Source organism: Cebidichthys violaceus, unplaced genomic scaffold (assembly GCF_023349555.1).
Source record: "Cebidichthys violaceus isolate CVI_PGR_0920_01 unplaced genomic scaffold, fCebVio1.0.p SCAF_1, whole genome shotgun sequence".
Taxonomy (NCBI): domain Eukaryota; kingdom Metazoa; phylum Chordata; class Actinopteri; order Perciformes; family Stichaeidae; genus Cebidichthys; species Cebidichthys violaceus.
In genome coordinates, this window is record NW_027176262.1 from 7,977,085 (window position 1) to 7,990,786 (window position 13,702).

The 13,702-nt window shown below is 41.7% G+C and overlaps 4 protein-coding genes across 6 annotated transcripts in view; 2 read left to right on the forward strand and 2 right to left on the reverse strand.

The window, feature by feature from the left end:
* egfem1 (EGF-like and EMI domain containing 1) overlaps nucleotides 1-1,703 on the reverse strand; it is a 55,947-nt gene extending 54,244 nt beyond the window's left edge. Inside the window, exons 1-2 of the mRNA XM_068708946.1 lie at nucleotides 1,627-1,703; nucleotides 147-281 (exon numbers count right to left, since the gene is read on the reverse strand). Of these exons, the coding sequence (XP_068565047.1) occupies nucleotides 147-281; nucleotides 1,627-1,703 (212 nt within the window). The remainder of the gene's footprint in view (nucleotides 1-146; nucleotides 282-1,626) is intronic.
* Nucleotides 1,704-2,862: 1,159 nt separating this feature from the next.
* Nucleotides 2,863-8,149, forward strand: mffa (mitochondrial fission factor a). 3 transcript variants are annotated; one of them, XM_068708970.1, is made up of 8 exons: nucleotides 2,863-3,053; nucleotides 3,717-3,934; nucleotides 4,270-4,439; nucleotides 4,555-4,646; nucleotides 5,524-5,688; nucleotides 6,754-6,810; nucleotides 7,037-7,121; nucleotides 7,231-8,149. In XM_068708970.1, exons 2-8 carry the CDS (start codon nucleotides 3,721-3,723, stop codon nucleotides 7,360-7,362), a joined length of 915 nt encoding a protein of 304 aa, XP_068565071.1. In that variant the 5' UTR covers nucleotides 2,863-3,053; nucleotides 3,717-3,720; the 3' UTR covers nucleotides 7,363-8,149. The 3 variants fall into 3 exon arrangements, with proteins under 3 accessions (XP_068565071.1, XP_068565081.1, XP_068565089.1); XM_068708980.1 differs by lacking the exon at nucleotides 5,524-5,688; XM_068708988.1 differs by lacking the exons at nucleotides 5,524-5,688; nucleotides 6,754-6,810.
* A 75-nt stretch (nucleotides 8,150-8,224) lies between these two features.
* Nucleotides 8,225-10,565, reverse strand: dnaaf1 (dynein axonemal assembly factor 1). The gene is made up of 2 exons (XM_068708959.1): nucleotides 9,479-10,565; nucleotides 8,225-9,392 (listed from the first exon to the last, which is right to left on the reverse strand). The coding sequence occupies exons 1-2, from the start codon at nucleotides 10,461-10,463 to the stop codon at nucleotides 8,476-8,478; spliced, it is 1,902 nt and encodes a 633-aa protein (XP_068565060.1). The 5' UTR covers nucleotides 10,464-10,565; the 3' UTR covers nucleotides 8,225-8,475.
* Nucleotides 10,566-10,692: 127 nt separating this feature from the next.
* mrpl44 (mitochondrial ribosomal protein L44) lies at nucleotides 10,693-13,104 on the forward strand. The gene is made up of 4 exons (XM_068715590.1): nucleotides 10,693-10,887; nucleotides 11,415-11,883; nucleotides 12,018-12,196; nucleotides 12,409-13,104. The coding sequence occupies exons 1-4, from the start codon at nucleotides 10,712-10,714 to the stop codon at nucleotides 12,581-12,583; spliced, it is 999 nt and encodes a 332-aa protein (XP_068571691.1). The 5' UTR covers nucleotides 10,693-10,711; the 3' UTR covers nucleotides 12,584-13,104.
* The last annotated feature ends 598 nt before the right edge of the window (nucleotides 13,105-13,702 follow it).

The window sequence follows — 13,702 nt, forward strand, 5'->3', positions numbered from 1 at the left end:
TAATGTGTATGTGTAAAACACTCCATCAAGACTTGGTCCACTCCAGCTGTGCTGATGAGTGGAATAGCAAGGATCACTAACAAAGTGTTTGTGCGTTTGAAAAAGTATGTTTGCTCTCAACTTTGAAAAAGTATGTTGGCTCTCACCTTCTCTCATAGCCCATACACCATCTGTGGTTGGTGCAGCCCTGCTTCCACACCTTAACCATGCGGGAAAAGGCCTGGACACAAGGCTGACGGGCCCCCAGCATGGACATCTCCTGGTCAGCACAAACATTTGGCCTGTGCATGAAAAAAAAAAAAGAGGATGAGTTGATAAACTGGTTCAACTAATGTGACAAGTCCAAGCAAGCGATTTACTTAAAAAATATATATAATCAGCAATGACATCAGAGCATGTGCTGTGGAGGTAAAGGTGCAAAAGCAAACGATGACCCTCGGCTGATAACCGTCCCATGTCGGACAACTGACTGCTGAGGTTTGCCAAAACAGCCTCCAAGACAAGGGAGGGGCATCACAAATATTGTTAAAAGGGTATTTAATGCCTTTGAGTGTAATGCAAACGACAATGAGGTGGACAGGTGCAATTCAAATTGTGTATACTTATAATTGAAGAAAGAAAAAAGCTTTCAAAAGCAGCATGTGAGATAAGGCCACTTCATTTTCCATTGTTTTGTACAGTATATATTTTGAGGTGGGTACAAGTTGAATGAGTTTAGAGGTCGCTTCCAATGTTGGTGTGAGCCTGCTGCAGAGCTAATGTATGTGTGCCAACAAACATGAACCCCCACATATTCTACACATGTTCAGTTGCATGGACTTCAGCTCATCACAGACACATTGTTTGTCAAACAATTATACAGCTTCCTGTTTGGTAGAATGTGCTTGATTAAGGTCCAGGAAAAAAAAGGAACAGTCCACAGGACCCTAACAGCACCCCATAAACAACCAATTTACTTCCACAGGAAATCCATTTTTTCCTCCAGAATTGTTTGCATGTTCATGTGCCTGGATGCATGTAGCCATGCAAGTTCATTACACAGCACAGAGGTTTGTACTGTACAACACTCTGTCCGAAGCAGACTTCATCCGACTGCATTGTCAGTGCAGGTATCCTAAACTATCCAGAGATGTCCTCCTCCACAAACCATCTGGCTTCAATTTACAGCAGCCTGAAGTTAATTAGAGGAAGTCTTCTGTTTCTCCTGTAATGAAAACGATTCTTTTAATCATGTCTAGCACAGTCTATTTAAATTGGGGAAACCTCTGGTAGAGCACTATACAAAGAAAAATCACAATTCATTGGAAGTTACTTTGCAGAAGCACGTTACAACAGACACATATCCATCCTCATAGGGGACCTGAAAGAGCGACGCCTAGTGGGCATTGAGGAGAGTAAACTATAAAGAATTACAGACAAGTTAAATAATTTGCAAAACGTGGTCAATGTATATAACTGTCTTTGAAAAATGAAATAAAAGGAAAAAAGCAGGCTATGAAGCGTTGCTTCCGTCTTTTTTTAAAGCAAATATCCGTAAAACGTTCACTCACCTGACCATTCAATACAAGTTAAGTGCAAGTCAAATTAAAAACTGGAAATTATTTAAAATCAAAAAACGTCACTTACATGCCAAGTTGCAGCTCCAAAGATGATGCGATGTGCATAGTGCTGAATAATAGCACACACAAAATATCTGGGAACATAGTTTCAGCCAGTTACAGACACGAAGTTCTCAATCGGCGCAGCCTCTGAGTCCGTCAAATGAAGAGCATCCTGACATTTATGGAAGTCCGCCTTAAGACATGACTCAAGCTGATGTTTTTTTATATATATATATTTCCCGAGATCCAGACGTGGTTTCCCGTTCACTGGTGAAGCAGAGGGACGACTTGTCTCATGTCAATCGCAGCCTTTGAATGGCTCCAAGAAAACGCACCACCCACAGACACTGAGGGGCCACCTCTAAAAATAAAAAAAAAACGATGACATTGACCTGTGCATTCACAGTCAACACACCCAGACATGCTTTTATATTATCCCTAGAATAAATACATTATATGAAAGTTGCATCCAAAATAAATTATCACCAGAAGTTATGTGAATATGTAGTATTTACAAATTATTTTTATGAAAATGGGAATGGATTTAGCATTGTGGAAAAACTGGCTCAAATAATAAAATAAAATAATAAAGTCAAAGCAAGCAATTTACTTGAAAACAAATATAATTTATTAAACAAAGGTTAACAAAACCAACAAATTGAGTGGATAGAGCGATGAAATGAGAGCATGGATGTGTGTCATATGTGCTGTGGAGTTAAAGGTGCAAATGCAAAAAATGTTCATCGACTGGTGACCCTCCCATGTCAGACAATTGACTGCTAAGGTTGGCCAAAACAGCCTCCAAGACAGTGGGAGGGGCATCACAGTACTTGAGTGATTTCCAATAGGCGCATACCACAGTCACAAAGGAGGATCTGAGGACAGGATTGGACATGATTTTAGTATTTTTAAATGTGTTATATTGCACATATGTATAAATCAATACATATTCAACATGCACAATTAATTTATGATATGCATGCTACATTAAATATTAGATTAGATTAAGACTATGTATTGATACCACTCAGGGAGAGTGAAGTCTCACCGAAGCAAAAGGAAGTACAAAAAACAAATGTGTAGTATGTGTCCCAATAAATACATAGAACAAATGAGGCATGATGAAAAATGTAAATACATACAACATATTTACTGTAAAATAACTGTTGAGAATTGCATATTGTTGAGATAAAATTGCAGTCAAATTGGTGTAGCGACGTCATTTCCGCCTGAAATTTGGCACTTCCTGTTTAGAGGGCAGGCAGCGGAAGAAGAGAGGAGGCGCCTCTCGTATCAACACTGGAGATGCATGACAGCTATATAATGTGTAATACTTGCACTTAACTGTACCAATTTGATTATACTTAGACGTATTTAATTCCTTTAAGATTTAATGAGTAACGTTACGTTCTTCTTTGGAAAGGTTAGACATCCTTAGCAACAAACAAAACGGTAAGAAACCGAAACTACCCCGCTAGCTTGAAATGGCGATAATGTGTTGTCGAACGTTAGCCTCAGAACTGTGTTGACTTAACTTAGATCTCCCAGCAGTCACTTAAATATTAGAGCTAGACATTAGCAGTTTACTAATTACTGTGAATATTGGTTCTTGATTTAAAGGGGATGCCTAATCAAATAACTACTGTATCAGCTTCAATAGTATTAGACAGTAATATACACCATTGTTGATATTAGCATTATGTTAGCATTCATGTTACAGAAACTATATGACGTTATCCTTTAATGGGTGCAGCAGCTGTAGAAGCTATTCAAGACATCTTGAGCTTTTCTTGTGACTATAATTTGATAACTTAAGTTATCATATGATAGTGTCATGAGCAAATTTCCATCTCTTAGTCTTGCCCTCAGCTCATCAGCTGCACCAATATTATTTGAGGAGATCATTTAAGAGAAGTTTGTCCTGTGATCTATGTGTAGTATCTGTAGTTTAATGGGATGTGCCAGCAGGTGTGCTGCAGGTGACGAGTTAAACAGGTTTGAAACAATAACAACACATGAATCACTCCTGTTGGCATGTTCTCTATCCTTTGAGACCTTTTTTTTTTCGTGGCAAACAATTAGCTTCTGTGTCGCTAAACAAATCATTCCTCACAGCGAAATGAACGGGGCAGCATTCCCTTCCCCCACGGCAGAGATGGCGGAGATGAACCGTATCCAGTATGAGCTGGACTACACCGAAGGGATCAGCCAGAGGATGCGCATCCCTGAGATGCTCAAAGTGGCCCCTCAAGGCCGCGAGGACCCTAATCTTGGATCTCAGGAGGTCCCCCACAGTGTCATAATGCAAGTCCCAGAGAGAATCGTAATTTCAGGTCAGTATGCTGTCAAGCATTCTGTCAATGTAGGGCAGTGTTTTTTGTCTTTTATTACTTTTAAACTCTGTATTGGTGCTTGTCAGCTGACTGTAATATAGCTATGATGTGGCTTTGATATGACTGTTGACAGATACTAGCTGTCCTCCTATCAGTGTCTGAGGACTTTGTCATGTGAAATATTTAAGACTTAAAATGAAACTAAAAGTCTTTAGGCACGGCACATGTGAAAATAGAAGTCATTATTCAACCTCTGCATTCAAATGTCAGGAGATTGTTTGAATCAAGTGAAGCTGAAAATGCATTAATCTCTAATTCACACCTTCTTTTTTCAGGAGACAGTAATGACACCCAGTTCCCCAGACCCAGGGACCTGGACCTCATCCAGTCAACACCACTAGAAACACTATCACTGAAGACTCCACCCAGAGTCCTCACCCTCAGTGATCGGCCCCTGGACTTCCTGGAAGAGGAGCAGCAGGCGGCTCCAGACAGCGAGGAAGTGGTAAGCGATGAGGCAATAAATAGTTTTTTACCAGGACACTGCATAAAATAAAATTGACTTAAAGAGTTTCCTTACACTAAACCATAACCTGAATAAGTCATTATTTTTTTTGTAGTTGCGGCCCCAAACACGAGTACGCCGGGACCGTTCAGCCAGTGAGAATGCAGCTGCCCGTCACAGCAGTCAGCTGATGCGCAACGATTCTGCGTGAGTATTGGTCTGGATACGTCATCATTAGCTTGGTACCAGCTCCATCTTATCTTCTGTATGCATGCACTTGCATCTTTCTTTTGGGTCTTGTGTTTCCTGTGTCCCTTTGTCTTCGTGACGTAGCTGGTTGTCTGTTGTCACTGCTGTTGTGAGCCGCTTCGTCAGTACTTAAAGCTTTAAGTACGCGTCAATACTTAAAGCAGCTGTTTTTGTCACTGGAACTAATCCATTAACACCATGATTTTAAACATGTATGTACTCATCAGTTTTGATTTGATAATTTCCAAATTATTTCAGGATTACTAGAAAATGGTAGAAAATATAAAATATTTAGTGTATAAACTATGTGCCCTGTGACAGTCTGGGGACATGTCCAGGGTGTGTCCTGCCCAATGTCAGCTGGGATCGGCTCAAGGGTATTGGGGTTTGCACATATTAACAATTTTCTGGTTATGCACCAAAAAAACACTTCATGTCCCGATCATCAAATGCATGTGACGTCCTGGTGCTGTTGATAAGGTCACCATTAGAACAAGACGGTGGTCCTGAGTGAGCTAATCTAGATTGGAATCATTATCTTTTCAGTGCCTTTCGTTCACATCTCTGTCTCTGTTTTTGGTTTGGTGTGTTGTATGTTAGTAAAGCACCGTGTCGCACTGTGTGAGTGGTTGGCAGGTTAAATGCTATTATTGCAACATTACTTTGACTTACTTTCACCCAGTTGCAATATTTACAAAGTCAGTAAAGTTGAGGACAGTTTCTTTTCCTTATTTCTCTCCCTCTCCCTCTCCTTCCTCCTTCCTTCCTTTCCTCTGTTGTCTTGTTCTTCCCTTGTCCACTGAATTGGCTGCTCTTAATGGTGGGCATTGGGCAGTGCGACCCCATCCCCCCCAGCCACTGTCCACCCTTGCCCCACTCTCACCGTGACTGAAGAAGAACACAGCCTGTACAGCGCTAGCGGTGTTTTATCTTTCCTCCAGTCCACTACACGTCGGGCCTACCAGCAGGTCCTGGAGGTCTTGGATGAGAACCCTCGCAGGTGACCTCTCAATCATCCGGTCGTTTTTTTTCCTGAATGAAAACTTGGCTTACTAGATTTTGGTCAGAGAGGGCAAGAGAGTGCTGCAGGAATGAGTCCTCAAACCCGGAAATGAGTTTGTTTTTGCACGTCCGGTTCCTTCATTAATCCAATGGAAAAATCCCATTGGCCTTTTGTTCAGGGAACCAGTGCAATGCTGACTTCCTAGTTGGCCTAAAACAATACATCCTTCCTGCAGCACTCTATACTGACCGCTTCAGTTGTTTTGGCTTCCTCAAATTCTCATTAAATCTACTTTGATTTCTCCTGTTCATACGGGAAGGGGTGTTGTTTCCTACATTTAGTTTTGGCCCTTAGTTATGTTGGAAGGTCAGAAGTGTTTTGTATGGTAGATTCAAGCATTACATGCCTATTTGTAACATTCAGTAACAATATTAACACAGCATGTATTAATCAAAATGTAAAGAGTTTGGAGCTGAATTGGACGCACCTTCAGGTGGAAGTAGTGGTGAGAGTTGAACCACTTGTTGAAGTTGTACTAGGCCTTGTCAACGATTTTCAATTTAATTTTGGAAGAAAGTTAATGATCCCCTTTAGGAAATGTGTTTGTTGTAACAGGAGAAAATATAAACAAACGGCAGAGCATATGAATCCATTGTAAAGGTTTTATAGAGGAGCAAAAAGAATCTTAAAATACTCCGATTTACATTCCATCGGAAGGAAGGAGGTGAAAGCACAGAGAAAGGCCTTCAAGTGTTACCAGTGTGTATTCATACAGTCTTTCCTTCACATTCTTTGCCTCACGTTTGGTGGGGAAAAGGTTTATGAAAACCAAAGCATTAAAAATACAACAAAAACAAAAATGAATTTAAGAGCACCTATATGAAAGTGTCAATTAAGACATTGTGCTTAGAAGGATTAGCCTGTTGGCTTCTACGACAAACTCAAAACAGCGTAGTTTTGCGAAGGACATGGAAGGTGTGTGCATGCATGCCATCAGTTTCTGTTGCTCTGTCGCTCTCTTATTTTCCCTTCTCCCAACCCTGTCTTTCCCAACCTCTATAGCAAACCATCCCTGCGAGGGGGGTCGGCCTCAAGCACCAACCCCCTGCATGACTCCAGGTAACTTCACCTGGCACTCTACCTTCATTCTGATCCTTTGTCCTTTTTCCCTTCATCCTTTCCTACCTTTCATTCTCATTTCCGGGTCAAGAAACAAGATTAAGCCCTGGTAGAAAAATCTATTCAAATTAGGTTGCTATTGTTAAATTTTGCAATATATCTAAAAACATAAACAATACACTCTTGTGGTTGGATTCATTCTCAGACTGACTGTTCTCTCTTTCAGGCTTGCATTATCAACATATGAAGCCACACTGGATGCGGGTTCTGACGACATGACTGTGGTCGATGCAACGACGCTTCGACGTCAGGTTAGTTCTAAATAAATACACTATCAACATTTTGTTGCAAGAGAGCTAATTGTGGAATCTCTGTCACTGAGAAAACATTTTTTATTTATTTATTATTATTTATCTCTAGCTCATCAAGTTGAACCGTAGACTGCAGCATTTGGAAGAGGAGAACAAAGAGCGAGCAAAGCGAGAGATGATCCTGTACTCGGTCACTGTAGCTTTCTGGCTCGTCAACACCTGGGTGTGGTTGCGACGTTGAAACCCGGCCTGTGTTTCTGCCGTCACCGTGACAGAAGAACGTACTCTCCCTTATTCTGTGTCAAATGTTAGCTAACCGCTGCACTTAGACCCCGTGGGAGGAAGACCGTGCAATATGTGTACAAGGCGGTCGACCACGGGGCTTATTTTTTTGATTTGGTTTATTTAATACATGTAAAGTTTTATTTTTTTACTCTTTACTTCATCCTGTGTCACGTTTGTCATTTTTTTTTTGTTTTTATTACAAACCTTCTTGCTCATCGCTAAGCATGACTTGTTGTAAATATTTGTCTGTGTCACTCAGAGTTTTGAATAGACGTCATCCAGACATAAAGTAAAGCATAGTTTACCAAAATGGGGGAAATGGAGCTGCAGTGTGGAGATGTAACATGTTGAATATTTATTGGGGAAAGAATAATATGTGACTTGAAATGGGAAATGTAATACAATTTAGTAAAATCATACATATGATGTGTTGTCTCTGATTTTTTATTTTTTTTTTATGCATGAGGTGAAACGTAGACATCAGCATAATTTTGCTGTTACCTGAAGAATGACCATGTCTCTCTCTCTCTCTCTCTCTCTCTCTCTCTCTCTCTCTCTCTCTCTCTCTCTCATCATTTCTGTTTTTATTTTCACCGGTTATATATTTTTTTTATCATAATTTTTTCTGAACACTAATGTTTAATTTTTCATAAACTAATACTGTAGGCTTGTCTTTTTGTTGTCTTTAGATGCACTGTGTAGCTAGTGTGCAATTGATTAAAACATAATTTTTATCTTTTTAACATTCTTAACATCTGTGTTATCCTAATATGGTATAAAGATATTATTGCCACTCAATGAAAATATAAAACAAAACAGATCCTTCAAGATTTATTCTGTTTTCACACAGTATTACAATTAACAACCAAACGAACAAAAGGGCTTTGAAATTCTCTAACAGAAAGACAATGAATAAGATTTCACTAAACAATAACAGCTAAATATAAACTTTCTCACACAGCCGGTCTATCGCCTGCCAGCGTTTGGACACATTTCATTTGAAGACGTGTCCTGTGGGACTATAGTTCGGCACTTCAGATGGTCAAAGGTGCTCTAAACCTTGAAAGCATCATTCAAGCTCCTCGATCAGGCAGCGGGGGGGAGAAGACGTGTGCTTTGGTTTGAACTTTCCCGCTGGTTCAAAAATACGTGGCTCAAGGGTTTCCCCATCTTCTGGATACACCAACGATGAAGAATTGCTGCAGACCCTGGTTGATTTGTTGTATCCGCTCATTAAAAACAATGAATTTCTATCTGAACCAGCGGTTGGGATGCCCTCGCTCTGATTCCTGATATTATTATCCTCACCACTGCCTCCTGATATCACCTCGATTGTAGGTTTGTAAACTTGCTGAGAAGAGAACATTGCTGTGAAGGTGTCTGTGTCCACATCCTCCAGATCAGGCAGGTCATCAATACGCAGTGAGCGATGTGGTGGAAGGTGAATGGTTTCCAGCTGGTCTACATCCTCCAGCTCTGTGACCAGTGGTCCTGGACCATGTGCTGGTACGACCTCATCTGCTTCAGGAGGACCTGCCCTGAGCAGAGGAGGCTGTTTCTTTTCAAAGGGCTCGCTCATGTTTGCCTGCTCTCTCGCCGCTTCATTTCTATTCACCTGTTTGTCATCTTCTGTGTTTTCTGTCTCTAGCATCTTTCCCGCCATACTTTCTTGTTCTTGTGCTGAGTGCTTTGGATTCACAACCTCTTTCTCTTCTGTCACAGGCTGCTTTACCTGTGACTTCTCCTGGTCATCTTTCTCTAACTGATCCCTCTGTAAACCATCACCTGGCTGCTTTGCTTCTAGATTTTCACAGTTTGGCTGATGTCCGTTGGGTTCCTGTGTTGACTGGCTGTCCAAGAACTCTTCATGGACATCCAGGCAGTCCTTCACAAAGGCTTGGATCACCTCTCCTTTTGGTGAAGTCAGAAACTGGGTCTCATTTTCCTCACATGGAGTCTCTGGAGTGGTGGAAGCCTCAGTTGCCCCTGAAATAGAACAGATTATCAGCTACTGTATAAAAAGAATCCACATTGACGCTGTGTATGTGCACTAAAAGTTCAAAACTATTCACCTGTCTCCTGTAGCTCTCGAAGACGCCGTGTCTCCTGGACTGTCTTCCGAATCTTTGCCATGGCAACCAAGCTGTCCTGAATTTTCCTCCTCTCTTGTGTTTCCCATTGCTCCCTCTCTTTCCGCTCCGCTTCCATCCCTCCTACTGCCCATGCTTCTGCACACGCCCTGTCTTTGGGGAAGACGGGGCGATCGTCTAGGTAGGTGAGCTGTTTGAGACGCACAATCATGGTCTTCCTGTAGTTAGGGATTTGTCTCACCACCTCATTTCCTATTAGATTCAGCACACGCAGCTCTGGCATGGCTTCAAGTACCAGGAGGATCTCCGGGTACTTCAACAGATTGTGAGACATGTCCAGCACACTGAGTGCCAGACACTGACTCAGATGCTCCACATCTGCCACAGTCTCCAGCTTGTTATGGGCTATCTGCAAAGTGCTCAAGTACGGGAGGCAGGAGATGTTCTCGATGATGTGTATGTAGTTGTTGGAGACATTCAGGGTGCCGAGCTTTTTCAGAGGTTCAAGGTTTTCCAGCTTGTGAATGAGGTTCTGCTGAAGGAACAAGCAGCGCAGGTCAGTTTGGGCATCCAGATTTTCAATGCGTTGGAGCCCATTGCTTTCCAGCCAGAGACACTTCAGTCCTGTGTACTCCTCTAGGTTCTCAATGGCGGAGAAACCTTTGAAATGCAGGTACAGTGTGTCATTCAGGCAAGGTGTTGAGTAAAGGTTATTCTGCTTACAGTTGTCTTTAAGGAACTTCTTGGTCATTCGTGGCCATGTCTGTTTTTCCCTTCCCTCTTGAAGTGGGCTTTGCAGTTTTTTGTTATTATTTTCTTGAGTTCCATCCTTTATCACGGCCTCCACTTCATCTTTGATAGAGGAAGTTATTTCGGCATCTCCACATTCCTTTTGAGTCGCTGTCACCACTTTATCTTCCATCTTTTCCTGGACTTCAGGAGTGGACGCAGTCAAATTGACAGGCATGAGAATTATTAATAATATATACGTATTCTGTATTTCTTTTCTAGCTATTTGTAAGATGTGCAGTCCCGTAAAATCCACTCGGAAGTCCGCTGTGTTAGCTAACGTTAGTACATGTTTATGTTTGTTTCCATAGTAACGCTCCTTCGGTCGTTACATGGGAAAGGGTCTGGCTGGCCGGATGTTGCTTTATGTTCCGTGTCGAGAGTCGGACAATTTAAGCTGTTGCACATCTGCTGCCAGTAGTCGACATGGCGTCCGGATACATACTAAATCGTGGTGCGCTAACGTTAGGAATTCACTGTCAGCGTGTTTGCAGAAACGTGTCATTATCACAGGTTAGAGAGAAGAAGCGGTGGATGAAAGCTTACACGTACCTCATGGCCAAGAAGTTAAAGCTTGAAGGACCTCCACCACCGAAGCCACGGTGAGGCTAACCGTTAACGATGCTAACACAAGAGTGGAATAGAGAGCATCTCAAGGCCATTAATGTAATCGATGTATTGGTCAGCGTGTGTATTCATCTTAGCCAATCGAGTAGGCTGGATATATTGGATAGCATATTTACACATAGTAACTATTAACATAATTACACATAGTTACTAGCGGCGCGCGTGTAGTAACAATGTCCACAGTTTTTAAAGTGAACCCAGTGGCGAAGCTATCAATCATGGTTCCTTTACACAGGTGCTGCTTCTCATTTATCACCGTTTGAAACAAAAAAGTTTAGACTGTAATCCTCAAAGACACTTTTCTCCTGATAGCACAAAAACTGTTCATTCTAATGTACACTAAGTACGAATGTCTGTCACCTCTAATGCATACATAGGGATTATTTGGATAACCCCATCAGCACACGCCAGAAGTAAGAACAAGGTTGTAAGACCCATTTTGGGAATCTTTTTTGTAGAGGAAGTCAAGACTCAGCGTAAACATTGTTTGCGTTTCTTTCAGCTCTCAGCAGCCTCACTGGGATTACCATGCTGAGGTCCAGGCGTTCAGTAGCCGCCTGCACGAGAACTTTTCCCTGGAGCTACTGAAAACAGCCTTCATCAACCCCTGTTACCTGCAGGCGGAGCAAAAGAGGAGACGGAGCTTAGGCGTGGACTCTGAGATTACCGCTCTCGCTCTGAAAGATAATATTCAGCTCAGTGAGAAGGGAGTGAGTTTCACTAAGAGCTTCCTGACCGACTGGTGCAGGGCCAGCTTCCCGATCCTGCCGAGTGACGGGGTGGAGAGTGTCGTGAGGCACCTCACCAGTTCAGTGGTTGTGACCGATGTAGCAAGAAATGTTGGCATTGAAGACCTAACCATGAGTGCAGACTGTCCTGTTCCCGATGATGTGCTTCATTCAACGTTCATGGCAGTAATTGGAGCTCTACGGGAGAGCAGTGGAGCAGAGAAAACCGGATTGTTCCTCAGGGTAAGAGACTTGCAGCAGAGTATAATGTGGACTCAATATTTAGTTTAAAGTGACTATAGTCCTCCAGACTCTTGAGTTGATGCTGTTTGTACAGCCGTATCATTCTCCCCCCCCCCCCCCCCCCCCCCCCAAAGGATTTCCTGGGCACTCAGCTGATCGGGAAGGACCTGTTTGATATGTGGACAGTTGTCGACCCCATGGGACTGCTGGTGGAGGAGCTTACTAAGAGGAGCGTTCCACTGCCAGAGCCTCGCCTCATCAGGTCTGCTGGAGCCAGTACGGTCCTGCCACTATACTTTGTTGGCTTGTACAGGTATGTGTGCTGCTGTGGATGCCCAAATGAATTGCCCAAATAACAGTAATTGAAGATTTACTGTAAACATTTTTTTTAAAAGATTGCAGTCAGAGTTTACATGTCCTACAAATGAAGTTATTTCTGTATTCCACATGATGGTTAAGAGTGTTTTGAGTATTATATGAATAGTATAATTATTTTTTGGTATTTGTTTGCGTGTGTTAAATCAGCGACAAGAAGCTTCTGGCTCAGGGTCCAGGAGAGACACTTGTAGCAGCTGAGGAAGAAGCAGCTCGCGTGGCCCTCCGGATACTCTACGGCTACACCGAGAACCACAGACCCCTCGACTTCTCTCCACTACAGCAGCATCAGCAGCCATTAATTCAATCAGTCAGCAGCAATTAATGAAGTGTCAACCCTTCTATAGCAGCGGAAAATCATTTCAGGGGGCAGTTGGACAGGAAAGTAGCACGAATCTACTTAAGGGATCATTTGAGAGATAAAGCACATCTTTGTGTTTGTGGATTGCAGACTTGCTACGGATTGTAGGGAGACAGTTAAGGTAAATAAGGTCGCCATCTACTTTATTAGATATTAGTCTAACTGTGCACTTATCAGGATTGTTTCTTTGGGGTATATTAAAATCAGTTCCCCCAGACAAAGGAGAGCAAAATAAACCTTATTGTCCACATTAATAATGTGACTATGATGTAAGATCCAGGTTTTAACTGTATCATATATTTTAAATGATTTTGATAACATTCAAGACCAAAGTCCCACAGCTTACCTTGATTAATACCGATAGATTCAGCAGTCCATGGCATAAAATGACCCTGATATCTGGTTGTATAAATGCCATTTGTTTACTTGGTCTTCTGTCATATGTTGTTCATCTGTAATAAATAATAATACTTATGTGTACACCATGACTTTGTTAATGCACATTTTTGGGAACATGAGTATGTTATTGTGTATGCTCTTATGAAAGGTGGATATTTGTGGATGTAAACTTGATATTTGATTGTGATACATTACTTAAGTTTCATCTGTAGGTTCCTGCTTAAGTATTTGAAGAATAATTTACATTCATTTTTAAATAAGTCACCTTTTTTGAATGTTTAATGGAAAGTGTCTTTTATACATCTACATGGAACTTAATTAAGAGTGACTTAAAGTGTTGTCCCAGAAAATGGTACATTTTCTCTGTAAAGGACTAACCTGACCAGCACTCATACTTTTAAGCAGAAGAGAAGAGACATTTTGTACTATGTCATGATTTTCTTCATTAGAAAGAAACAAAACCACCACAATTCCATATCTCTTATTATTAGACCATCCCACATAAGTGTTACAGTGACACTGCTAATCCGCATGGTGGCGCTTATGTTTTAAAGAAAGACTCGTAGTGGTCTGTCATGACTACAACCCAAGCGATCTCATTCAAGAGACAAGATAGTTCATGTCTGTTTTTTAACCTTCGTAGTTCCTCGGTCGAGCCACCTCGTGCGCTCTTAATTTACAGTA

Excerpts from the sequence above, each read along its gene's own strand:
- mrpl44 (XM_068715590.1), top strand. The coding sequence starts at position 10,712 with ATGGCGTCCGGATACATACTAAATCGTGGTGCGCTAACGTTAGGAATT. Across the intron at positions 10,888-11,414 it reads CCTCCACCACCGAAGCCACG|CTCTCAGCAGCCTCACTGGG; the intron begins GTGAGGCTAACC and ends CGTTTCTTTCAG. Across the intron at positions 12,197-12,408 it reads TACTTTGTTGGCTTGTACAG|CGACAAGAAGCTTCTGGCTC; the intron begins GTATGTGTGCTG and ends GTGTTAAATCAG.
- dnaaf1 (XM_068708959.1), bottom strand. The coding sequence starts at position 10,463 with ATGCCTGTCAATTTGACTGCGTCCACTCCTGAAGTCCAGGAAAAGATG. Across the intron at positions 9,393-9,478 it reads TCGAGAGCTACAGGAGACAG|GGGCAACTGAGGCTTCCACC; the intron begins GTGAATAGTTTT and ends GTTCTATTTCAG.
- mffa (XM_068708970.1), top strand. The coding sequence starts at position 3,721 with ATGAACGGGGCAGCATTCCCTTCCCCCACGGCAGAGATGGCGGAGATG. Across the intron at positions 3,935-4,269 it reads AGAGAGAATCGTAATTTCAG|GAGACAGTAATGACACCCAG; the intron begins GTCAGTATGCTG and ends TTCTTTTTTCAG. Across the intron at positions 4,647-5,523 it reads CTGATGCGCAACGATTCTGC|TGCGACCCCATCCCCCCCAG; the intron begins GTGAGTATTGGT and ends GGCATTGGGCAG.